The sequence below is a fragment of the Dipodomys merriami genome, unplaced genomic scaffold (assembly GCF_024711535.1).
Source record: "Dipodomys merriami isolate MVZ:Mamm:240054 unplaced genomic scaffold, mDipMer1.0.p SCAF_6, whole genome shotgun sequence".
In the NCBI taxonomy this organism is placed as follows: Eukaryota; Metazoa; Chordata; class Mammalia; order Rodentia; family Heteromyidae; genus Dipodomys; species Dipodomys merriami.
The window spans coordinates 9179726-9203099 of NW_027206179.1; the positions used below are offsets into that span (position 1 = coordinate 9179726).

A 23374-nucleotide genomic window follows, 5' to 3' on the forward strand; every position below is an offset into this window, starting at 1 on the left:
AGTGGCATGGAGCCTTCCAGAGCAACTGGACAGTAACACTTGCTGGAGAAATAGTGACATTTTTTAAAAAGGACAAATGACACTGTTATCCTTGCATCTCCCTTCTCTAGCAGAAAAAAGTCTGACTCCAGGGGAAGGGGGGCAGCTCCACTCAGGGGGAAGCAGGGTCAGGGAGAGAAGGCCACAAATCTCTAACATAAACAAAAACAAGCTCAGCATTCCAGGAATATTGCAGCTCAACCTGCAGCTAGCCAGGCATCTTGGAATTATAAAACAAAAAGTCAGCAAAGTCTCACTGAAAAAAAAAATGGACAGGTCATAAAATTTGAGGACAGTTTCAGGCTGGGCCAAAAGGAGGGTGTCAGGATCTCGCCCCTCTCTGGATCTAGACCATCTCAGGTTCTACCCCCTGGGTCTAAATGAATCCTCTGCCCAGCTACCATATGCAACTAAGAATTTTAAAAGTAAGTGATAAAATCCTATCAATGTAATAAATAAACAAATGTAAATGACCCTTGGTAATATCATTAGAAAAGGTTTTTTCCTCCCACAGTTTTAAAGTACATATATGATATATTTTCTGACACCCAGTGCATGATAATGGGTAAGTGTCCCACAATGTGCATCCAACACTTCAGCCTTGTACAGACTGTTCATTATGCTGAAGTATCTCTGTTCTCCAGGGCCACTGAAGTCTACATGGAATTTGTATCTAAAATATGTTGACAACTTGAAAACATAGAATTGCTTTTGATATTGACTTAAGTTTGTGATAGAAACATTTTCCTCTATTATTGTGTATTCTCAGACTACTACATCCTGAAAATGTCTTGATGTGTGTTAGCATATTTAGTAGTCATTATCTGTTTGAAAGGGAAAGTTCAGAATGCAGAAGTGGAACTCAATCTCAACACTGACTTTGAGTTATTTATTCACATGTAATTGCTAGTTTCAGCAGCATCATTGCTTCCTCAGGCAACAATAAATGGGTACATATCTAGAGGCCACTGCATATGGAATTCTTGTGAGAACATCCCTGTATCAACCACCAATGTTCTGTGGCTATTATGGACATTGTGGGTGGGAATCAACCTTCTTGGTATGATACCCTTGTAGCTTTACTTGACAACTCAGAGGTATAGACTTTTTGTGGACATTTCACCATGCACATCAAATGGCATCCTCTGAGGAAATCCAGTTGCATCATCCCAAATGGCTTTCATGAAAACAGCTACTTGACACAGATGTTGACCAAAAAAACCACCCAGGGTAACTCCATCTCTTGGGCCTCACATTTTGTGGTCTTGGATGAAATCATAGCACCTGGGGTAATTCCACAAACATGTTTCCCAACTCATGGTTTTCTCCTGAATAAAGGCCACAGATGTAGAGCCCCAGGGAATACTTTTACACATGACTTCTGGGGACTCACAGGAGGCATTGATGAAAGGTGAGCTATAGTATAGATTCCTACCAATAAAAGGACACATATGCACATAAAAACATATCTGTCTTGGGGTCCTCACTTCTAGACAGAATTTCAGAGTGGCAGAGGCTTCAGGAATGTACCTTTTGTTTTTCACACTCCTTCTTCTCCAGCTTCCCCTCCCTGTCAGGTCCTTGGCTGGCACTAGCTGCTTCTCCACTATGAAGCACCGAGCACACATGGATGGAGATGTGATGATCACTGGATTGTTCCCTCTCTACACTTTGGGAACTGATCGTAGTAATAGCGATTCTTCCGGGAAAGAAGACCACACACCGTAAGTAACTCATCCTTACTATTTTGTTCTGAGGATGGGCAGTAATGAGGGAGCTCAGTGTTCTGTCTCCTCTCCACGGACCTCCTGTCCGTATTGTACCAGGAACAGCTCAATTTCTGAATTTAGTCTTATATCTTCAGCTAGTAGGAAAGGACTCTATCTTGTTCCAGGTATCTTCTACTTTCCAGGTTGGTAGGGTCTTCACGTTAGTCCAGAAACTCTTATCACTTCTCTATCCCAGGTGCCATCACAGAAAATGAAGGAATGTTATTACAATCAAGATGAGTCCCTGGAATGAGTCTGGGACTCAAAGGATGCAGCTACATATTCTGACCCCTGGGCCAGTAATCTGAGAACTTTTCCTTATTAACACCTATATTTTGAAGACATGGATAAAAATTCTTATTGAAGGCTGGGTGACTCACGCCTGTAATCCTAACTACTCAGGTGGCTGATGTCTGAGGATGGAGATTTGAAGCCTGTCAAGGCACAAAAATCTTCAAGACTTTTTATCTCCAATTAACAAGCCAAAAGCTGTCAGTGGAGATATTTCTCAAGTGACAGAGTGCTAGCTTTCAGTAAAAAAACTCAAAGACAGTTTCTGATGCACTGATTTCAAGCCCTGGAATTGCCACACACAAACACACACACACTTATTACTAAAGACAAGTAGATACTGTTGCAAACTAAGCCTTGTGTCATTATTTCATGTCAGAAATGCTCCACAATCCAAGCATGACCAGGCAGCTCAATGGTAAATTTTCCCTTCTGGGAAAATTTTATATGCCCTGATGAGTTCTGCTTTACTTGTGCAAATGCATATTCTTGGCTTTTATTTGGTACCAGGGTCTCATTAAGTAAAAGCCAATAAAGAAAAAAGGAAAATGACCATGAAGAACTTCAAAGAATTCTGGCAAATGATCTGATTCCTACTGCATTGTTTCTACTGTCATTGTTTTCATCATTTACACTTCTTTTCAAGTACCTCTATGACAAGTATAACCTAATGTAGCTGCCCGAAGATGAGAGCAGAGATCACAGGACAGGAATTACTCTTTTCCCTGCTATAGAAGATGTATACCCTTGTCTTATATGTCACTGATGTGGGTAACTTTCTTTCTTTTATTTTGGTACTGGGAACTGGCCCTGAACTGTTTTGCTGAAGGCTAGTGCTCTAGCATTTCAGCCACATCTCCACTTCTGGCACTTTCTGGTGGTTAAATAGAGATAAGAGTCTCACAGACATCCCTGCCCAAGCTGGCTTCAAAACACTGTTCTCAGATCCCAGCTTCTTAAGTGTATAAGAATACAGGGGTGAATCACTAGTGCCTGGCTTAGTTTATTTTTATTATCCACTATTTTACCAAGTTTACTTGATTTTCATTCTTTTAATTTCCTAAAATTTTTGAGTACTTTTTATCATGTGCTAATATAACCGCATTAAGTATTATTGTTTTAGCCAATTGATGATTCTTATCTACACATAGATATGAAATGAAGTCTGGTCTGGGATAGTAAAATTTTATGTGTGGTATTGGCTATAGATAGCAGTATTTATTCAATAAGACTTTCTTGAAGATAAATGTAGCATGGCAACTAGACATCAGTAGGGGAGAGATTTAACTGAACTCTATACCCACTGATGTTACAGAAATGTTTCCCAATTTTTACACAATGTGGTGCTTGTGCCAATTATCTGGTCCATATTGTAGTTGCACCATGCATGCCTCATACATTGAGTAGAGACATTCATTATATTTATGATCATTTTTATATCTTTTCCCACGTCCTTTTTCACTCTGTCATATCTATCATTTCTTCTGCTCATTTTCAGAGTCCTGAAAGTAGTTAGGATTAGAGGCAGGAGCCATGGTGACTGGCTTGCTTTGCACTATTGATTGGCTTTTTCTCTCAAGGCTGATGCTCTATCACTTGAGCTACACCTCCACTTCTAGCTTCTTGTTGGTTAACTGGAGATGAAGAGTGTCATGGACTGTTCTGCCACTGCTGGCCTTGGCTCAAGACCCTTGCCTCTTAGCCTCCTGTTCAGCTAGGTTTTCAAGCATGAACCACCAGTGGAGGTAGTTTTAATTTCTTGAGAAATCACCAGTCTTTAAGCTTTATGTACCATCACCAAAACTGCAATCTGTGTCTGGGTTGATAGGCAACACATAATCACTGATTTGTATTTTCCTAATTGCTCAAATGGTTGAGCCTTTTTTTCTTCATTGGTTTTCCATTTGTACTTTTCCATTTTTAAATTGTCTGTTCCTTTATTGAATTATCCTACTGGTATATAAGTTTTGGAGCTGTTTTCCACTATGCTATTATTCTTCTATGAAATGAATAGCTAGCAAGATATTTAACAATGCATTTGGCTGCCCTAGCATCTCTTTCATTGTACCAAAGATTTCAATTGGGTACAACCACAGCTTCTTTCCCTATCCAAGAATCAGATATCTGTAGTTGTTTGCAATTACTTCTTGGTCTTATATTTCTTTGATCCATGTGTCTGTTTTATTTATTTTTTTCTACTATTATGACAACACAGTATAAGTGCAATTTAGTGCCTTGGGAATGAGATAAAGTTCAACCCACAACTTAAATATTGCTGTCATTTTATGAGCTATTTGAGTTCTGTTTAAGTTACCTCTGTATGTACATTTCCTCTCACTTTCTCTATTACTTTCAAAGTTCCAGGCTCTATTAAGAACTGACCAATTTTTAGTTAAAAAAAAAACAAGGTGAAAATAGAAACTAGTTTTTGTGTGGAAACTCAATTTTACAATGCCACCCCATAATAAGAGTGCCATCTTTAGGCTGTGTATTATTTCACAACTTCTCCAAGAATCAGATATCTGTAGTTGTTTGCAATTACTTGTTTTTTTTTTTTTTTGGTCCAGTTGTGGGGCCTGAACTCTGGGCCTGGGCTCTGTCCCTCAGCTCTTCAGCTCAAGGCTAGCGCTCTACCACTTGAGCCACAGCACCACTTAAGGCTTTTTTCTTTATGCTTATGTGGTGCTGAGGAATCGAACCCAGGGCCTCATGCATGCAAGGCAAGCACACTACCACTGAGCCACCTTCCCAGCCCTACTTGTTGGTTTTATATTTCTTTGATCCATGTGTCTGCTTTATTGATTTTTTTCTGCTATCATGGCAAAACAGTATAAGAGAAAAACAGATATAAGTATAATTCAGAATTGTTCTTGTGCCTTAAGATAGCTCTTGCTAATAGAGGATTTACTTTTTCATAAAATTTAGTCTTCCTTGTTCTATTTCTATAAAGGAAGTGATGGGGAATTTTGATGGAGACTGCACTGAATCTGCAATGATTTTTCAATAAAAATGATTATTTTCACCAGACTGACTCTCACATCCAGAATAATGGAGTGTTTGTGTTGGTATGTGTAATTTTGTTGCTTTACCCTCTGATTGTTCATGATTTTGACTTCAGTCTGATCATACTGTTATTTATGTAGAACCACCTCTTTGCGTTATTGAATATTAATATTGTGTTATTATTTTATGATACTTTTTATTCTACTGATTATTTCAATTCCTTCTACTGAGTTGGGATTTATTTTTCTAGTTTCTTGAGATGCATTTTAGGGCCTTTAGAACAGTTTCTCCACTCCTGATTTAAGCAAAGATTGTTACCCTTTCATTTTTTTCCCTCCCTGTTCTGTACCTACAGATTCTGATATTCTCTCTTTTGCAAGGACATTTGTTTTGAAAAACAGTTCATTTAATTTTGTGGTAATCATTTAATTAAATTGAGTAATTTAATTTGATTATTTACTCATGGTTGAAAAAAAATTCATTTCTATGGTTATGTGCATATATTTTCTGTTTTTTCTTGTGTGATCTGTATGTGTGCATGATAGACTCAATATTTTAAAAATCTGGTTAGTTTTGTGTCCTATCCCATGATCTTTCCTGGAAAATTCTTAGTATGTTCATGAAAGATGATTTATTCAGACTTTGGATGAACTGTTCAATAGGTGAACGTGAAGCTCATCTTGTCAAGGGTGAAACTGAATTCCAGTACCTCCCTGTTTATTTTCACGATGAACGCTCCATAAAATCTTCAGCTTTTATTGTGTTGATTATTTTAAAGTCTGCTTAAATATAGTTAAATGCTTTGATATTCTGTTAATATTCATTCAGAATTGCTAAGTCATCTTGTTGATTTTATCCTTCATCATTTCTTTACAAACGTGTCACATTTTGGTGATTTCATTGAAGTCTATTTGATCTGATATGTGATGGGTACTTCAGTTTTCTTTTGTTTTTCATTTACATGGACTGCCTTATTCCATTCCTTTTTCACGAATTGTATATTGTTATTATAAAGGTGATGTATAGCCTGGTTACATGTACATGAGTCAGATAAAGAGTACTTTGCTTTCTGACCATTATTACTCCTTCCATCCCGCTCTGTCTTTCCCGCCCATCCTCACCCACAAGTTATATAGTTCATTTTAAATATGCTGTCTAGTGAGTACTACTGTTGAACTTGTTCATGCTTTGTCTCATTGTTTCTGTGTCCCCATTCCATCCCAAAAAAACATATGAATGAACAAATCAAGATAAATCAAAACAACAACAAAGAAAAAGAACCTCTAGTTTCCATTTCCTGGAGTTCATTTCAATGAATATTATTTTATATGATCAGATGCACATAGGTATTGAGCCTTTGCATTTCTCTCCTAAGATTATCCTCCCTTAGTGTCATTGTGCAGAATGTCTAGGCAGTTGTAAAATATATCATGTCTCAGTGGGGTGTTTTTATATTTAGTTTATTTACTTGCAGATTTATGTGAACACTCTGTATGCACATTCTTTTCCCTGGGTATGGCTTACATTTCTTTCTTCCAGTCATTGAGGGACATTGATGGTGAACTGAGTTTCTTGGAACCAACAAATCATTTGGCCTCAAATTTTCATTCATTGAGCCATTCTATTGATAGATTTTCCTGCATTTCCATCCCAGTCATTATTGACAGATCACATCTCACTACTGCCATTATGTACCTTGTTCTCCAGGTTTCTTAAAACTTCTACACTTTCTCTCTTCTTAGAAACTTCAATGGCTATTGCGTTCAATAGTAGAGAACATGGATTTCCAGATTAGGAATTTCCACTTGTCTGTTTTGGATTTTGTGGTACTTAGAGGTATTAAAATAGGTTACAACAAGTTCTTTTAGAAGGATGACAACAATCCATGATGATGAGGATGAAATAAAAAGAGAAAATACACACAAATAGTAGAGGGTTATGATCAAATCCATGTAAATGTGCAGAAATGTTGTAATGAAATTTTTCATTAAATTTTTATGATTTTTATTATATATTATGTATATTATCAATATATATTATCATATTATTACATATATAATGTATATTATATATTACATATAATATACATAATATAAATTATGTATATAATATATTACATATTATGTATATTATATAGTATTATATATTATATATTATATATGTAATAAAAGTTTCAGATAGATAGATAGATAGATAGATGGTAGATAGATAGATAGATACATAGTCTGTCATGGGGCTTGAACTCTGCGCCTGGGTGCTGTCTCTCATCTATTCAGTTCAAGGCTAGCACACTACCTCTTGAGTCATAAGATTACGTCCAGTTTTCTGGTCATTTATTGGAGATAAGAATCCCACAGTCTTTCCTGCCCTATCTGGCTTTGAACTATGATCCTCTGATCTCAGCCTCCTCAGTAGCTAGGATTACAGACATGAGCCACCACCACCCAACTTTCATTTAATATTTTAAGATACAATAATAATGAAATACAAATGAAAACTGTAACTGCCTGTATTCCTCCCATCAATTGTAATATTAGACATCCAAATTTAGGTTGTTCTATAGTAATCAATACATATATTAATAATTTTCACTCTTCAGAAGAATTATCCTTACAATTTGTCTAGAATATTTACTAGGTTAGAACATTCTTAGATCAGTTGTCTTGTCACTCTTTTTTTTTGGGGGGGGGGTCCGGTCATGAGCCTGAATGCTTGGCCTGGGCACTGTCCCTCAGCTCTTTAGCTCAAGGCTAGCGCTCTACCACTTGAGCCACAGTGCCACTTCCAGCTTTTTTTTCTGCTTATGTGGTGCTGAGGAATCGAACCCAGGGCCTCATGCATACAGGGAAGCACTTTACCACTGAGCCACATTCCCAGCCTGTATTTTCACTCTTACCAATAGGTTTTATATAATTTTTAATCTCATTTTCTTTAGATACTAGTATACACGAATTAATATTTAACATAAGAATTTATGAATACACTGAGTCTTGATCAATGTCACCCCTTTTAACATTCTCACCTACGCCTCCTACACCTCCTCTTCCTTCACTATTTTCTGGGGGGGAGGTCTGGTCATGGGGCCTGAACTCTGGGCCTGGGCGCTGTTGCTCAGCTCTTCAGCTCAAGGCTAGTACTCTACTATTTGAACCACACAGCTCTGCTGGTTTATTGGAGACAAGAGTTTCATAGACTTTCTTGCCCAAGTTGGTTTTGAACTGCAATCTTCAGATCTTAGCCTCCTGAGTATTTAGGAATACAAGCATGAGCCACCAGTGCCCAATGATGAAACTTTTATTCACCCTTCACTCTTGCTTCCAGTTTGCTCGTCCATATGTGTATGATCAATCAGCTTTTCTTCAATCTAACTATTTTCTTCTGTTTAGAAGATATCACCCACATGATAGGCATCCATGCGGATGATTTCACATATGACTGTATATGTCAAACATATTGTTTCCTTTTAAAAATGGGTGTTGATTTCATGATATTAATTTCTTTAAAATGTACATACATACACAAAGACACACTTGTACACACAGACAGGACACAGAGAAAGGAAAAAGAGTACTTTGATCCTCTTTATTCCTCTCTATTCTTTTCTTTTCACTATTTCAATCTAAATATATTGGGAAGAGGGTAGTGATCACTGTACTTTACAATATTGGCTTTGGTACTGGGATTTCAATGTAAAGCTTGCTTAAAATTCTCTCCTCATCCACTATGTTTGAGGTTCCTCTCTCCATAATGAGTTCATTGGAGTTGGATGCATACATTTTTTAATACATATTTTATTTTATTTGTGAACATACTGTACAGAGGGCTTACAATTACATGGGCAGGATAATGCATACATTTCTTACCAAGCATTGCAGCCTCCTCCTTTGTTTACCCTTCACATCCCTTCCCAGCCTCTCCCCTCACCCTCCATCCTAATCCTTTCCCCACCCCCACCCCCCCAAGCCCCACCAACGTTGTAAAGCTAGTTTTGGACATGACAACTTGTACTTCTCATTGTTGCAACAGGTCCACCTGTATCCTTAAATGACTTGTTTTTCCCCCTCTCCTCCACAAGTTATACTGACATCAAATATAGTGAAAGCAGGGGTTATATTGTGGGGGAGGAACATACAAAGCAACAAAGAAATCATCTTATAAATGCATTAGAAACACGTGCATGAAAGAAAAAACATTAATATACATATCTAAGGGTTCATTTTCCTAACATCACATTATCTGACCTTTTCCGCTTGACTCATACATATACTAGGTATTGCAAATAAGGGAAACCAGGGGACTTATGTTTATTTGGGCCTGGCTTACTTCACTGAATATAATTTTTTCCAAGCCTTTCCATTTCCTAACATATGGGGCAATGTCATTCTTTCTGATGGAGGCATAGAATTACATTTTGTATATATACCACATTTTCTTGATCCATTCATCTACTTAGGGGCATCTGGGTTGGTTCCATCTCTTAGCTTTGGTTAATAATGCTGCAATAAACATAGTTGTGCTGGTAGCTTTAGTGTGGTCTTATTTGTAAACATTTGGGTAAATGCCCAAAAGTGGGATTGCTGGGTCATAGGGGAGGTCTATGTGAAGTCTTTTGAGGAGCGTTCATACTGCTTTCCAAAGTGGTTGAACAAGTTTACATTCCCACCAACAATGAAGTAAGGTTCCCTTCTGTCCACATTCCCTCCAGCATCTGTTGTTAGAGTTCTTGATTTTTGCAATTGTAACTGGAGTGAGGTGCTATCTCAATGTTGTTTTGATTTGCATTTCTTTTATGGCTAGGGATTTTGAGCATTTCTTCATGTGTCTATTGGCCATCCTTCTTTCTTCTTCAGAGAAGTTTCTCTTTAAGTCTTTAGCCCACTTATTTATTGGGCAGTTGTTTTTAGAAATTCCCTCACCTGATACTTGAGCTCTTCTTCTGAATGGTATTGCTGGAAGAGCTGTTCAATATGTTGGGTTTGTGAACACAACTTGGTATAGAAACTTTCACAAATAAGACTTTGCTTCTGAAAGTTGCTCTTAAAGTAAACATTGGTTAGTTAGCCTGGCCAGCTACAAAACATAAATTGGGTGCTTAAAAACAAGATTTATTTTTCACACAGATAGAACTAGTTTTACTATGATAAAGGAAATGGAATATTTGATGATCACGAAAGCCTAATCCATGTTTAACAGGCAACAGCTTTTTGTTGTGGTGCATATGATAGTGAGGAAAAAGCATGCTCTTTTCAACTTAAATTCGTTTCTGAATCACATTCATGACATACTCTCTTCATGTCATTACCTGATTCTGTATACAACCATAAAACACTACATTCCTATTCCATCCCAAATGAAGATAATGTTTTAACATATTCATTATCAAAGAAGCAAGCATTCAATGCAGCAAAGTCATAAGTCTTGAAATGCTCCACAATTTCTATGTTCATTATGCAGGTTTGTCTTCAAGAACTATCAGTTTGTTTTGGCCTTGGCTTTTGCTATTGAGGAGATCAACAAAAACCCTGAACTCTTACATAACTTGACTCTGGGATTTGATGTCTATGATGTCCAATTTGGAACTTGGAGAATATTTAAGAATCCCTTCATTTGGCTTTTTGGGAAGTACAAGATTCCAAACTACTCTTGTCAGAGAGAAAACAGGTCTAGAGCAGTACTAACAGGACCATTAGGAATAACATCTGCCCTCATTGGGACATTGCTACAACTCTACAGATTTCCACAGGTGAGGGTTGGAGGGATACAAAAATGTCTAATTGGTGGCATTTTCGGTGTTAGAAGATAATGATAGGAAGAACCTGAATTTATGTGCCTATCAAGTTTTATGGTATCAAAAGTAAGTACTCCAAGCTAGTGGGATATGTATATTCCTTCTGTTTGGGAAAATAGAAGAATTAGACTAACCAATGCATTATTTATTATTTCAAGTCTTACCAATAATTTCCTTGTGGTGTGAAGATATGATGAGCAGAGTACTGGTGATTTGTACCTGAAATCTTAGCTACTCAGGAAACATTTCCAATTAACCAGCAAAAAGCAAGATGTGAATGTGTGGCTCAAACAGTGAAGTGCAAGCCTTGAAATAAAAAGCCAAGCAAGTGTCTGACACCTTGAGTTTGTGCCCCTGTACTAGCCTTCACATTCACACAAACACAAGCACATAAACACATACACACACACACACACACATACACACACACACACACACACACACACACACACACACACACAAGATATTACGTTGAGTGTGACAATTCTGGCTCAGAATGAGAAGTGGAAATGTTTTAACTCATATGTAAAAGTTAGATCTAAAATGTGAGCATGCCATATTAAAATATATAGGACACATACATAGCCATTTATATATATACATGATCAATCCAACTAAAGTATGGTATACATAAAGGTGGAACACCATGGTAAAATTTCTGGAATTCCAGAAAGATGAAGCATATCTTCTGCGAGGAGGGTAAATGTTAAGGGGAAAAGGTAGAGAATAGGGAATGGATTGGAAAGGAAAACAAGACAGTATTCAATGTACATATTTGAAAATAGAAAAGAAAACTCAAGGTATGGTTAGGGTTGATATAGATGGGAGAAGTTGATAGAAATAGTGACAAAGATTAAGAGACATTTTATAAGTAATTGGATAGGTTATACAACTATTAAATAATTCAAATATTTCTTTCAAAAATTAAACCAAAACCCTAGCTTTCACCTACTTCAAGTGCTTCTTAACATATTTCAAGACTGCGATTATGATGCATGGCAATCTTCTCATTCATGGAGCATCCAATTTTCTTTCCGTTTAGCTTACATTTGGGCCTTTTGATCATTCCCTGAGTGACCATCACAAGTTTCCTGCTCTCTATCAGGTGGCCCCAAAGGACACATCAATAGCCACTGCCATGGTGTCATTACTGCTCCACTTCACCTGGAGCTGGGTTGGACTGTTCACTTCACAAGATGAGAATGGCTTGTGGATGCTTCCTGAGCTTAAAAAAGAAATGGCCAAGAATAGAGTTTGTGTAGCCTATGAGCTACCAATATCAAGCAAAGGCACTGAACATATAATCAGAATTATGGCCGTTTATAACGAGATAAATAAATCTTCAGCCAATGTCCTCATCATTTATGGTGATAATGAATCACTGCTAGATTTAATGCTATTTGTTGAGCAATTTTTAATAAAAGGCAAAGTTTGTATCATGAACTCACAGTGGGATTTAAAAACGAGGAGATATTTCATGCTAGGCTCATTCCATGTACCTCTTATTTTCTCACACCATCATGCAGATGTTTCTGGATTCACAGATTTTGTCAAAGCAGTTCACCCTTCCAAATACCCAGAAGACTTTTTCCTTGCAAAGCTGTGGTTTCTCTCTTATAATTGCTCAGATGCTGACTCTGACTGTGTAACATGGGACAGTTGTCCTCGTGATGCCTCCTTGGATTGGTTGCCTAGGCACATTTTTGACATTACCATGTCTAGAGATAGTTACAATATATATAATGCTGTGTATGCTGTGGCCCAGGCTCTCCATGAGATGCTTCTTCATCAAACAGAAGTTCAAACAATGGGAAATAGAAAAGGGACAGTGCATTCCCCTGTACAGGTACTTTCTCTTTACTGGTTGGCACACATCATGAGCAAAAGCACTTCCTGGAGAATGTACTGGATGAAATTAAATATTTGGATTGTTTTTCCAAAACCCAGGAAATTACTTTTTTATCTATCATGGGGCTTGAACTCTGGGCCTGGGCGCTGTCCCTCAGCTCTTCAGCTCAAGGCTAGCTCTCTACCACTTGAGCCAAAGCACAATTCTCAGTTTTCTGGTGGTTTATTGGAGATAAGAGTCACACAGACTTCCCACCTGGGCTGGCTTTGAACCACGATCCTCAGATCTCAGCCTCCTAAGTAGCTAGGATTATAAGCATGAGCCACCAGTGCTACACCAGGAAATTATTTTTGTTTACATGTCTTAGAGATACTCTAGATATATGTGCAAATTTTCTTACAAATAAAGAGGTCAGTAACAAAATTAAATATAATTCATATTTTTATAATGCATTTTTTCTTTTGTTGGTTTTTTGTATTCATTTGATTTTTGCTGCTCCTAGGGCTTGACATCAGGGACTGGATGCTGTTCCAAGATCACTTTGTACTCATACCTAGTGCTCTGCCACTTGAGCCATGCCACCACTTCCAGCTTTTATTGAGTAGTTTTTTAAGAGTCTTATGGGCTTTTCTGCCTGGGATGGTTTCCAACCATGATCTTCAGATCTCATCCTCCTCAGTACCTAAAATTATAGGCATGAGCCACCAGATATTGGCTTATGAGTTGGTTTCATTACAAATAACCTCAACATGCTCATAGTTAATGTTTTGAAAACTGTAAATTCAGCTTCTTTCTATGAGTTTCTTGAGTAATAGCAAAGGATCATCTGTTCAACAGAATTATCCATATTTTTCATATGTGATCTAGTTTCATTCAACTTCCATATTAAAAGTTTAGCAAACTCCAAGTATAGGCATTCATTAAAAAAATGATAGTTGGTAAAAACTGTAGCTAAGCAACTGAGTATTATCTCATTCCTGGCTGTTTGTTTGGAATTGGTTTCTCTTATTTAAACAAAAAGCCTTCTGATCGTTTTCTGACAGATCAGGATTCAGAGAGATTATTTCATTCCTCCATAGAATTTCTTCTGCTATACTTCATTAGGTGGCTATGCTATGCTTGGATTGAGAGCTTGAAGGCAATCAGGAGCTTTTCTTACTTCAGGTTTTCTGTCTTAACTCGGCTATACTTCACCAGAAAATGATGTATCTCTTTTAGCTGCACCCTTTTCTGAAAAACATCCAATTTTACAACCCTGCTGGAGAACAAGTGACTTTGGATGAGAAAAGGAAATTGGAGCCAGAGTATGACATTCTGAACATTTGGAATTTTCCAGAAGGTCTTCAACTGGAGGTGAAAGTAGGAAAATTTTCTCCATATGCTCTCCATGGTAATCAACTGTCTTTATCTGAAGATATGGTAGATTGGGCCATAGGAACTACAGAGGTGGGTTGGCTCTAATCATAATGATTTTTTAAATTTCATATTATTCTAAAGATGCTATATAGAGGGGTTACAGTCACATGACTAAGGCAATGAGTAAAATTCTTATCGAGCATTGTTTCCCTTTCCCTAGTTTTTCTCCCACTATTCCTGCCCTCCCCCATATCACTAAAATCATAATGATTTTAAGGACACCTATGTAAGTAAAAGTCATCATTCTACTTTACACCTGTCTGACTATCATCAACTTTCACCTGTAACTTAATTATTCAGATAGCTGAGATCTGAATATCACAATTTAAAATTAGCCCACACATGAACATCTGTGAGACTCTTATCGCCAATTAACCACCAAAAATCCAGAAGTGGAGCTGTAATTCAAGTAGTAGAGTGCTAAACTTGAGCAAAAATGCTCAAGGCCACTGCTTAGACCTTGAGTTCAAGCCCCAGGTCTGACTACCATCAAAAAAATTTTTAATGTTTTCCTAAATGTTGATTTTGAATACCTTCATAAAAATAAATAATATATATTTAGTAAGTTTCTCACACGGTGATAAAGTACCTGATGAATCACTGTATTTAGATGAATGGTTTATTCTGCGGTGTTTTCATTCAATAGAAAGTAGACCTGCTACATAGGCATCTTTGGGAAGAGGAATCATTGAAGATGCCTGGGAAAAGAGTCTCACTTCATGGTCACTAGAAAACCAAGAGAAAGATGATTCTGGGGTTCACAAAACTATAAAAAAGGAGGTTTTTCTCCAGGCTCTTCTCCATTTTACACATGAGGAGGGGACAACACATAATGACATGAACTCAAGCCAGTTTATTAGGCTCTCCACAGGGACTTACTTTCTCACAATGAGTTTCCCATACTTTTCACTAGTTCAACAGGCTACTAATCAAGGTTGCATCTCATAAGCCTTTGAGAATAATGGCATTTAGAATCTATAACAGAATTCAAATAATTGACTACATTTACCCACATAGAAACATAATCCTTAATAATCTGATTTTTAAAAAAAAAACAATGGACTTTTGGAGTGTGGGGTATGAGTCTAAACAGTTACTGACACACCTCTGACTTTCCTCAGACTCCTCACTCAGTCTGCAGTGAGAGTTGTGTTCCAGGATTCAGGAAATCTCCTCAGGAGGGAAAGGCTGCCTGTTGCTTTTCTTGTAACCCTTGCCAACAGAATGAGATCACTAATGGGACAGGTAAGTCCATGTCATAGTTAGGAATTCTTCATTTCGCTCTAGTTTTCCTCAGTCAAACAAACTCAATGCAAAAGTTGTATATTAGGGTTTCCCAGCCGATTTGTCTTTTCTCTGGTATGGTGGTATTGCTAGTGAAATATAATGCATCATTGTTTTGAATTACATATTAGTAATATTTTTGATATACTGCAGGCAAAGTTATTTGCAAGAATGCCTCTTATCATGAATCATTGGACAAAGGTGAACTGAAATACATTAAATGTAAGTTTTATTAAGGAGAGTGATCTTTTTTATGTTGATACTGTTTTTATTGTAAAAATACTGTACAGAAGGGATACAGTTATATGAGCAAGGTAATGACTACATTTCCTATCAAGCATAGTTGCCTCCACCTTTGTTTTTACCCTACTATCCTACCCACCCACATCCACAACTACACTGCCCCCCACACCGCCACCTAAATTGTGAAGTTCATTTTTCAACATAATGTCTTCTACATCTCATTGTTACAATGGGTCAACCTGAATCCCTATTTAAGCATTATGTTTTTCACCTCCTCTCCCCAATTTAGAGAAAGTTATATACAATATGTAGGGCACCAACATCAAATACTGTGAAATGAGGGGTTATACCGTGGAGGAGGAACATACAAAGAAAAAAATCACATGGTAGTTATAACTAGGTTAGAAACAATAGCAAGAAAAAACAAACCACGTGTGTCCCTATCTTGGGGTTCATTTCACTTAACATGATCTTATTTGGTCATATGTACATAATCATCTTTCTGCTTGTCCCAGACATATAAGTTACTGCAAATAAGGTAAATCATGGGACCCATGTTTCTTTGGGCCTGATTTACTAAACTTAATATAATTTTTCCCAAGTCTTTCCATTTTCTAACAGATGGGGCAATGGCATTCTTTCTGATGGAGGCATAGAATTCCAGTGTATGTGTGTGTGTGTGTGTGTGTGTGTGTGTGTGTGTGTGTGTGTGTGTGTGTGTGTGTGTGTGTGTATCACATTTTCTTGATCCATTCATCTATTGAGGAGCATCTGAGTTGGTTCCATATCTTAGCTATAGTAAATAATTCTGCAATAAACATAGTTGTGCTGTTAGCTTTGGTATGGTCTTGTTTGTGATCATTTGGGTACATGCCAAAAAGTGGGATTGCTGAGAAACAGGGAGGTCTATGTGGAGTCTTTTGAGGAACCTCCACACTGTTTTCCAGAGTGATTGAACGAGTTTGCACCCCAACCAACAGAGAAGTAGGGTTCCAGTCTGGCCACATCCCCTCCAGCATCTATAGTTGTTAGAGTTCTTGATTATAGCCATTCTTTTTTTTTTTTTTTTTTTGGTCGGTCTTGGTGCTTGAACCATAGGCTTGGACGCTGTCCATGCACTCTTTGGCTCAAGGCGAGCACTCTACTGCTTCAGCCACGACACCACTTTTGGTTTTCTAGTGGTTTATTGAAGATAAGAGTCTCACGGACTTTCCTGCCCGGGCTGGCTTTGAACCATGATCCTCACATCTCAGCCTCCTGAGTAGCTAGGATTACAGGCGTGAGCCACCATCGCCCCGCTGATTATTCTAACAGGAGTGAGCTGCAATCTCAATGTTGTTTTGATTTGCATTTCTTTTTTGGCTATATAGGTTGAGCCATTCATGTGTCTATTGGCCATTCTTATTTCCTCCTCAGAGAAGTTTCTCTTTAAGTCTTTAGCCAACTTATTGGACAGTTGTTTCTTTGAGATTTGTTGTTGGGGGATTTCTTTTTTTGAATTCCAACTAAATTTTAGATATGAGACCCTTGTCCATTGTATAGCTAGTGAAGATCTTATCCCAGGCTATGGACTTTCTATTGGTCTTGTTAGCTATGTGCCTTGCCATACAGAAGTTCTGCAGCTTCATGCAATCCCATTTATCCAAACTTTTTTTGATTTGTTGTGTTTCTGGGGCTCTATTAGAAAACTTTCAGCCTATGCCAAGGATAACTAGGGTTTCTCCAATTCCTTCCCCTAATGTTTTCATGGAGTCTGCTTTGCCTCCGAGGTCGTTGATCCATTTGGAGTTGATTCTGGTTCAGGGTGATAATATAAAGATCTAGCTTAAGTTTTCTACAGGTGATTAACTAATTCTGCCACCACCATTTACTGAAGAGGCTGTCTTTCTTCCATTCTATTTTTAGTCCTGTTATTGAAAAATATTTAGCTCTATGTCTGTGGGTTCATTTCTGGAATTTCAATTCTATTCCATTGGTCCTGAGGTCTGTTTTCGTGCCAGTACCAAGCTATTTTGATTACTCTGGCTTTGTAGTAGAGTTTGAAATTTGCCATTGATATTCCTCCAGCATTGTTCTTTCTATAAAAGGTTGTTTTTGCTATTCAGGGTCTTTTATTGTTCCATATGAATTTTTAGATTGCCTCTTTATTTCCTTGAAGAATGAGGTTAGAATATTGATAGGTATCACATTGAATTTGTAGATACCCTTGGGAATTATTGCCATTTTCATGATTTTGATCCTTCCAATCCAGGAGCATGGGAGATTTTTCCTCTTCCTAAGTTCTGCTTTGATTTCCTTTTTCAGGTTTTTAAAGTTTTCATCATAGAGGTCCTTCACTTTAGTTGTTAATTCTTAGGTATTTTATTTTTTGTGAGCTACTACAAAAGGAGTTGCTTTCCTGATTTCAGGTGCCCTCTTCTCATTGTTGTCATACAGAAAAGCCATTAATTTTTGACTGTTAATTTTATACCCCACTACTTTGCCAAAGTTTCACATCAGGTAGAGTAATTTGGGAGTGGAGTCTATGGGATTCTTTAAATACAATATCATGTCATCTGTAAAGAGGGAGAGTTTTACTTGATCTTTTCCTGTTTGGACCCCTTTTATGTTTGTATCTTGTCTTATTGCTATAGCTAGGCATTCTAATACTAAATTGAAGAGAAGTGAAGAAATTGGACATCCTTTTCTCATTTGTGAGTTTAGAAGAAATGGCTTCAGTTTTTTGCCATTAAGTATAATACTGGCTGTAGGCTTGTGGTATACAGCCCTTATTGTATTGAGCAATGTTCCATGAATTCCTAGTTTTTCCAGAGCCTTCATCATAAAGGGGTGTTGGATCTTGTCAAATGCTTTTTCTGCATCTATTGAGATAACCATGTGGTTCTTATCCTTGCTTCTGTTGATTTGATGAATCATATTAATAGATTTGTGTATATTGAACCAGTTTTGCATCCTTGACATGAATCCTGTTTGATCGTGATGTATGATTTTTTTGGATGAATTGTTGAAGTTGGCTGGCCAAAATTTTGTTAAGAAGTTTTGCATCAATATTCATCAAAGAAATGGGTCTATAGTTCTCTTTCTTTAATGAGTCCTTGCCTGGTTTGGGGATGAGGGTTAAGATGGCTTCATAGAATTCGGTAGTGAAATTTCAATTTCAGTTTCATTGACGAGTTGGAGGAGTATTGGGGTGAGTTCCGCTTTTAAGCCCTTGTACAATTCAGGTGTAAATCCATCCGGTCCTGAGCTTTTCTTAGATGGGAGGCCTCTTATTGCTTTTTGTGTTTCAAGGCTTGATATGTTAAGTTGGTTTAACTCAACTTGTTTTAGTTTCAGCATCTTGATATTTGCAAGGAAATAGTCCATTTCTTCTACATTCTCAAACTTATTAGCATAAAGGATTGAAAAGTATTTGCTTATAATATTCTGAATCTTAGTTGGTTCTGCTATGAAGTTTCCATTCTCAACTTTGAGTTTGTTTATTAGGTTGTGGTCTCTTCTTTTTGTTGATTCTTTCTATGTTTTTTTTTTGGATTCTAATTAATTTAATTCTCATTTTATTTTATTCATTTCTTTCTGTCTACTGGATTGGGGTTTAGCTTGCTGCTCATTTTCAAAGAGATTCAGATGTCTCATTAAATGGTTGGTTTTAGATATTTCCAGTTTGTTGCTATAGGAACCAAGAGCTATAAATTTGCCTCTGAGTACTGCCTTTGCTGTGTCCCAGAGGAGATGGTAATTTCTGTGTTCATTTTTGTTGGATATCATGAACATTTGAATTTCCTTTCTCATGCTTTCAATCTCCATGAGTTACAGGACTTTCTTTGGTTGCTTTTGGTGTTGACTTCTAATTTTGTTCCTTTGTGGTCTGAGAGAATGGGGGGCATAAGTACAATGTTTCTGAATTTGGAAAAGTTTGCTTTGTGACCTAAAATGCGGTCTATTTTGGAAAATGTTCCATGTGCTGCTGAGAAAAACATGTATTCTGATGCTTCTGGGTGAAATATTAGGTAGATGTCTGTTAAATCTATTTGATCTATGCAGTTGTTTAGATCTGCAGAATCTCTGTTGAGTTTTTGCCGAGTTGATCTGTCTAGTGGGGATAGTGGTGTGTTAAAGTCTCCAAAAATTAATGTCTTTGGATCTATGTGAGATTTCAAGGGAAGTAGTGTTTCTTGGATACATTTGGGTGCTCTGCTGTTTGGTGAATAGATATTTAAGGATCGCAATATCCTCCTCAAGGAGAGACATTACTATGTAGTGGAGATGTAAAAGGAAAGATTGAACTTAACCCAATCCTAATCTCAGAGAGGAAATGGGTAGAATAGATTGAATAAAGAGAGAAATAAACCAGAAAAAATTGAAAAAAACAGAAGTTTAAATTTTAGAAATGAAACTCTTAAAAACTATGTAAGTATAAACAAATAATACTGATAGTAGAAAAGGATAGAATGAGAGAAGGAAAAAGAAAAAGGAAAAAGGAAAGGAATAAAAAATAAAAAATTTAATAATGGAATACTTAAAAACTATATAGGTATAACCAAATAATACTACTATTAAAGAAGTTAAGACTAAGATGTTGTGAATTAAGTAATCAATTTCTGAATTAAGTACGTTGAAAATGAAGGATAAAGTCTAATAATCGACGACGGGTATATATCTGTGGATGAGCAGAACAGCAATTAAGTCAGGCAAAAATAAAGAAAAAAATAAAAGGACCAAAAGGTTAAAAGAGATTTAAAACATGAACACACACAAACACTTACACGCACCCTAAAATAAAAATTATGAAGGAAAAAAAGAGAAACTTTTTTATTAAAAAATATGTAGAAAAAGAGTTCTTTGATTTTTTTGGGTACTAGGGGGAAGATTTGTATATCCAATCTGTCTGTAACCAGTCTCATGGTGGAGTCTCTGGTTTGCTTGTGGTGTTTGGTTTTCCTGTTTCTTGATTGTTTTCTTAAGTCACTTTGTTTGAGCAGGCAGAAAAAGTCTACCTTACCCAGAACTTTGTGATCCTCCTCCCAGGCTAGTTCAGTCGGAGGGACATCTGCTGAGTATCACAAAAGAGTCAGATGGCTGTTTCTTCTAGCTTGGAGTTGCTGTGATGAGGCAAAGTTCTGGGTAGGGTTGAGGCCTGTCAGCAATCAGTAGCTTTTCCTTGAGTGGCTAGCTCTGGAGACAAGCACATTGCCCAGCCTGGAGCCATTCTCAGGATTTATGTTTACTGAGTTTCAATTGTTTGTCTTTTATCCCTCCTGCTGCTGGGTCCTGTCTAGGCTGCAGTGGGAAGGGACAGCCTCTGCCTCTCTTTACCCAGTGAAGAAAGTCATTCTTCTGGTGGCAGAGCTCCCTCAGCCTGGGAAAGGCAACTTTCCACTGGGTGGAGCTGAGCCTCGCATGTTGGATCAGGTTCCTGTGACCTGTTGAATGGCTCCTATTGTTTTCTTCCAAGACCTGAGTTGGAGCTAGTTGCTTGGGACAGGCATTTGTCAGTATGAAAGATGGGGTTCTTCTCCAGTGTTGGTGGAGGGGCTACCTTCCACTGCTGCTCCTTCAGAAGGAGTAAAGATGTCTTGGAGGTATTCATATCAGCCTCTTGGTTTCTGGGCCATCTATGTTCTGTGATCAGCAGGATGAAGATTCTGGCTCCTTATGGGTAGAATCCACTCATACACCATGTCTGGTGCCTTTGTCTCGGGCTCTGTCTGTTGATATGATGGCCACCACCAGGGAAATTGGCAAGTGCTCCTTGACCAAGCAACCAGGATTTTTCGTCTCTGGCCAGACTCTCTGTAGTGTGATGGCACACTTGGTGTGATTTTCTAGCCTAGGACTGTTCACTAGAACACTAAAACTGATTTCTATGCAAGAGCTGGATTAGCTTCCAGGTTCTCCTCTGCCATCTTCCTACAGATTCCACAGTGATTGTTTTAAGTTACATTTTTGTCCACACAGAAAAGATGATTCATGCATATTGCTATTTTTCAGTGCCCACAACTCTTCTTGGCACAGGACAAGCGTGCAGAAAGGCAGATTCAGTTGAAGAAGTGAGCATTACTATAGAGTTTCCAAGACGGTTTTCTCTGTTCCAACTGTTTCACAGATAAATAGGCAAGATGAACATAATTAGATGAATTCAAGTGTGTGCCACAGGAATGAAATTGTTTTACAGTGTCATGCAGGAAATTGTGACATGTACAATTACAATTTTCAGTAGGATTGGAAAATAGGGCACAGTTCAGTTCATAAGAGTGAGGAAAAGTGCAGAAAATTGTCAGGATATTAGAATACCCCAACTGTCATGATGTTAATATATGTGATAATCACCGAAGGAACAAGTCAAATTTTTCTGTAAAAGCCTGAATAAAGAACTAGATGATAATGGGAACAGGTCAAGGTTTAGAAAAGAAAAAAAATACTTTTATTGTAAATGCTTACAGGTTAGGATAACTTCTAAGTGAAAAATTTCCTAAATTCTTTGAAGTAAAAGACATTCACAACAAGAACTAATGGTAGCTTACCCTTCCCACCAGATATGGGCCAGTGTGTGAAATGTGCAGCTCATCAGTATGTCAACACACAGAGAAATCAGTGCCTCCTGAGAGATGCAAGTTTCCTGGCTTTTGGAGATCCCTTGGGCATGGCTCTGGCCTGCATGGCTATCTGCTTCTCTATGCTAACTGTTGCTGTTCTTGGGATATTTGTGAAACACCAAGACACTGCCATTGTCAAGGCCAATAACCGGACTCTCAGCTACATCTTGCTCATCTCCCTCATCTTCTGTTTCCTCTGTTCCTTGCTCTTTCTGGGCCATCCCAACACAGTCACCTGCATCTTGCAACAGGTTACATTTGGAGTAGTGTTCACTGTAGCTGTTTCCACAGTGCTGGCTAAAACAGTGACTGTGGTCCTGGCCTTCAAGGCCAATTCCCCAGGGAGAAAGATGAGGTGGCTGCTGGTATCAGGGGCTCCAAACCTCATCATTCCCATCTGCGCTCTGATCCAGGTGACCCTCTGTGGACTCTGGTTGGGGACCTATCCTCCCTTTGTGGACACAGATGCACAATCTGAACATGGCCATATCATCATCCTGTGCAACAAGGGCTCCCTCACTGCCTTCTACTGTGTCCTGGGATACCTGGGTTCTCTGGCTCTGGCCAGCTTCACTGTGGCTTTTCTGGCCAGGAACCTGCCTGACACCTTCAATGAAGCCAAGTTCCTGACCTTCAGCATGCTGGTGTTTTGCAGTGTGTGGGTCACCTTCCTGCCTGTCTACCACAGTGCCACGGGGAAGGTCATGGTGGCTGTGGAGGTCTTCTCCATCTTGGCCTCTGGTGCAGGACTCCTAGGCTGCATATTTGCCCCAAAGTGTTACAACATCTTGTTAGTGCCAAATAAAAATTCTCTGCATGGTTTCAGTGATAAAAAACTTAGTAGGAGAAACAAACATTCTTAAGACTATACTCACATTTTGATTACTAACTTTTTTACAGTAATATTTTTCTTCTTGTAATGCTTAGTATTATGAAATTTTTACTTCGATAATAAGGATCTATTGTGCATTTTCTAGTCGTAGTAGTCACAAGTATTCACCATTTAAAGTGGAGTTTTTCTGCTATATTTTTGCTTCCTCCTATTCAATCTAAACATTATTCTGTCATACCCTCTTCTTAGGGTCTTTTTCACTGA

The 23374-nt window shown here is 37.9% G+C and overlaps 1 protein-coding gene across 1 annotated transcript; it reads left to right on the forward strand.

Moving 5' to 3' along the window:
- Positions 1-1163: 1163 nt before the first annotated feature.
- On the forward strand, positions 1164-23141 carry LOC138814266 (vomeronasal type-2 receptor 116-like). Its single transcript, XM_070003271.1, has 7 exons — positions 1164-1450; positions 1617-1763; positions 10557-10845; positions 11933-12736; positions 13958-14185; positions 15277-15400; positions 22219-23141. Exons 1-7 carry the CDS (start codon positions 1164-1166, stop codon positions 23139-23141), a joined length of 2802 nt encoding a protein of 933 aa, XP_069859372.1.
- Positions 23142-23374: the final 233 nt, after the last annotated feature.

Bases quoted from the DNA above. Each gene is read 5' to 3' on its own strand.
- LOC138814266 (XM_070003271.1), top strand. From the start codon at position 1,164: ATGCACATCAAATGGCATCCTCTGAGGAAATCCAGTTGCATCATCCCA. The intron at 10,846-11,932 runs GTGAGGGTTGGA...CTTTCCGTTTAG, and splicing joins AACTCTACAGATTTCCACAG to CTTACATTTGGGCCTTTTGA. The intron at 12,737-13,957 runs GTACTTTCTCTT...TATCTCTTTTAG, and splicing joins CAGTGCATTCCCCTGTACAG to CTGCACCCTTTTCTGAAAAA.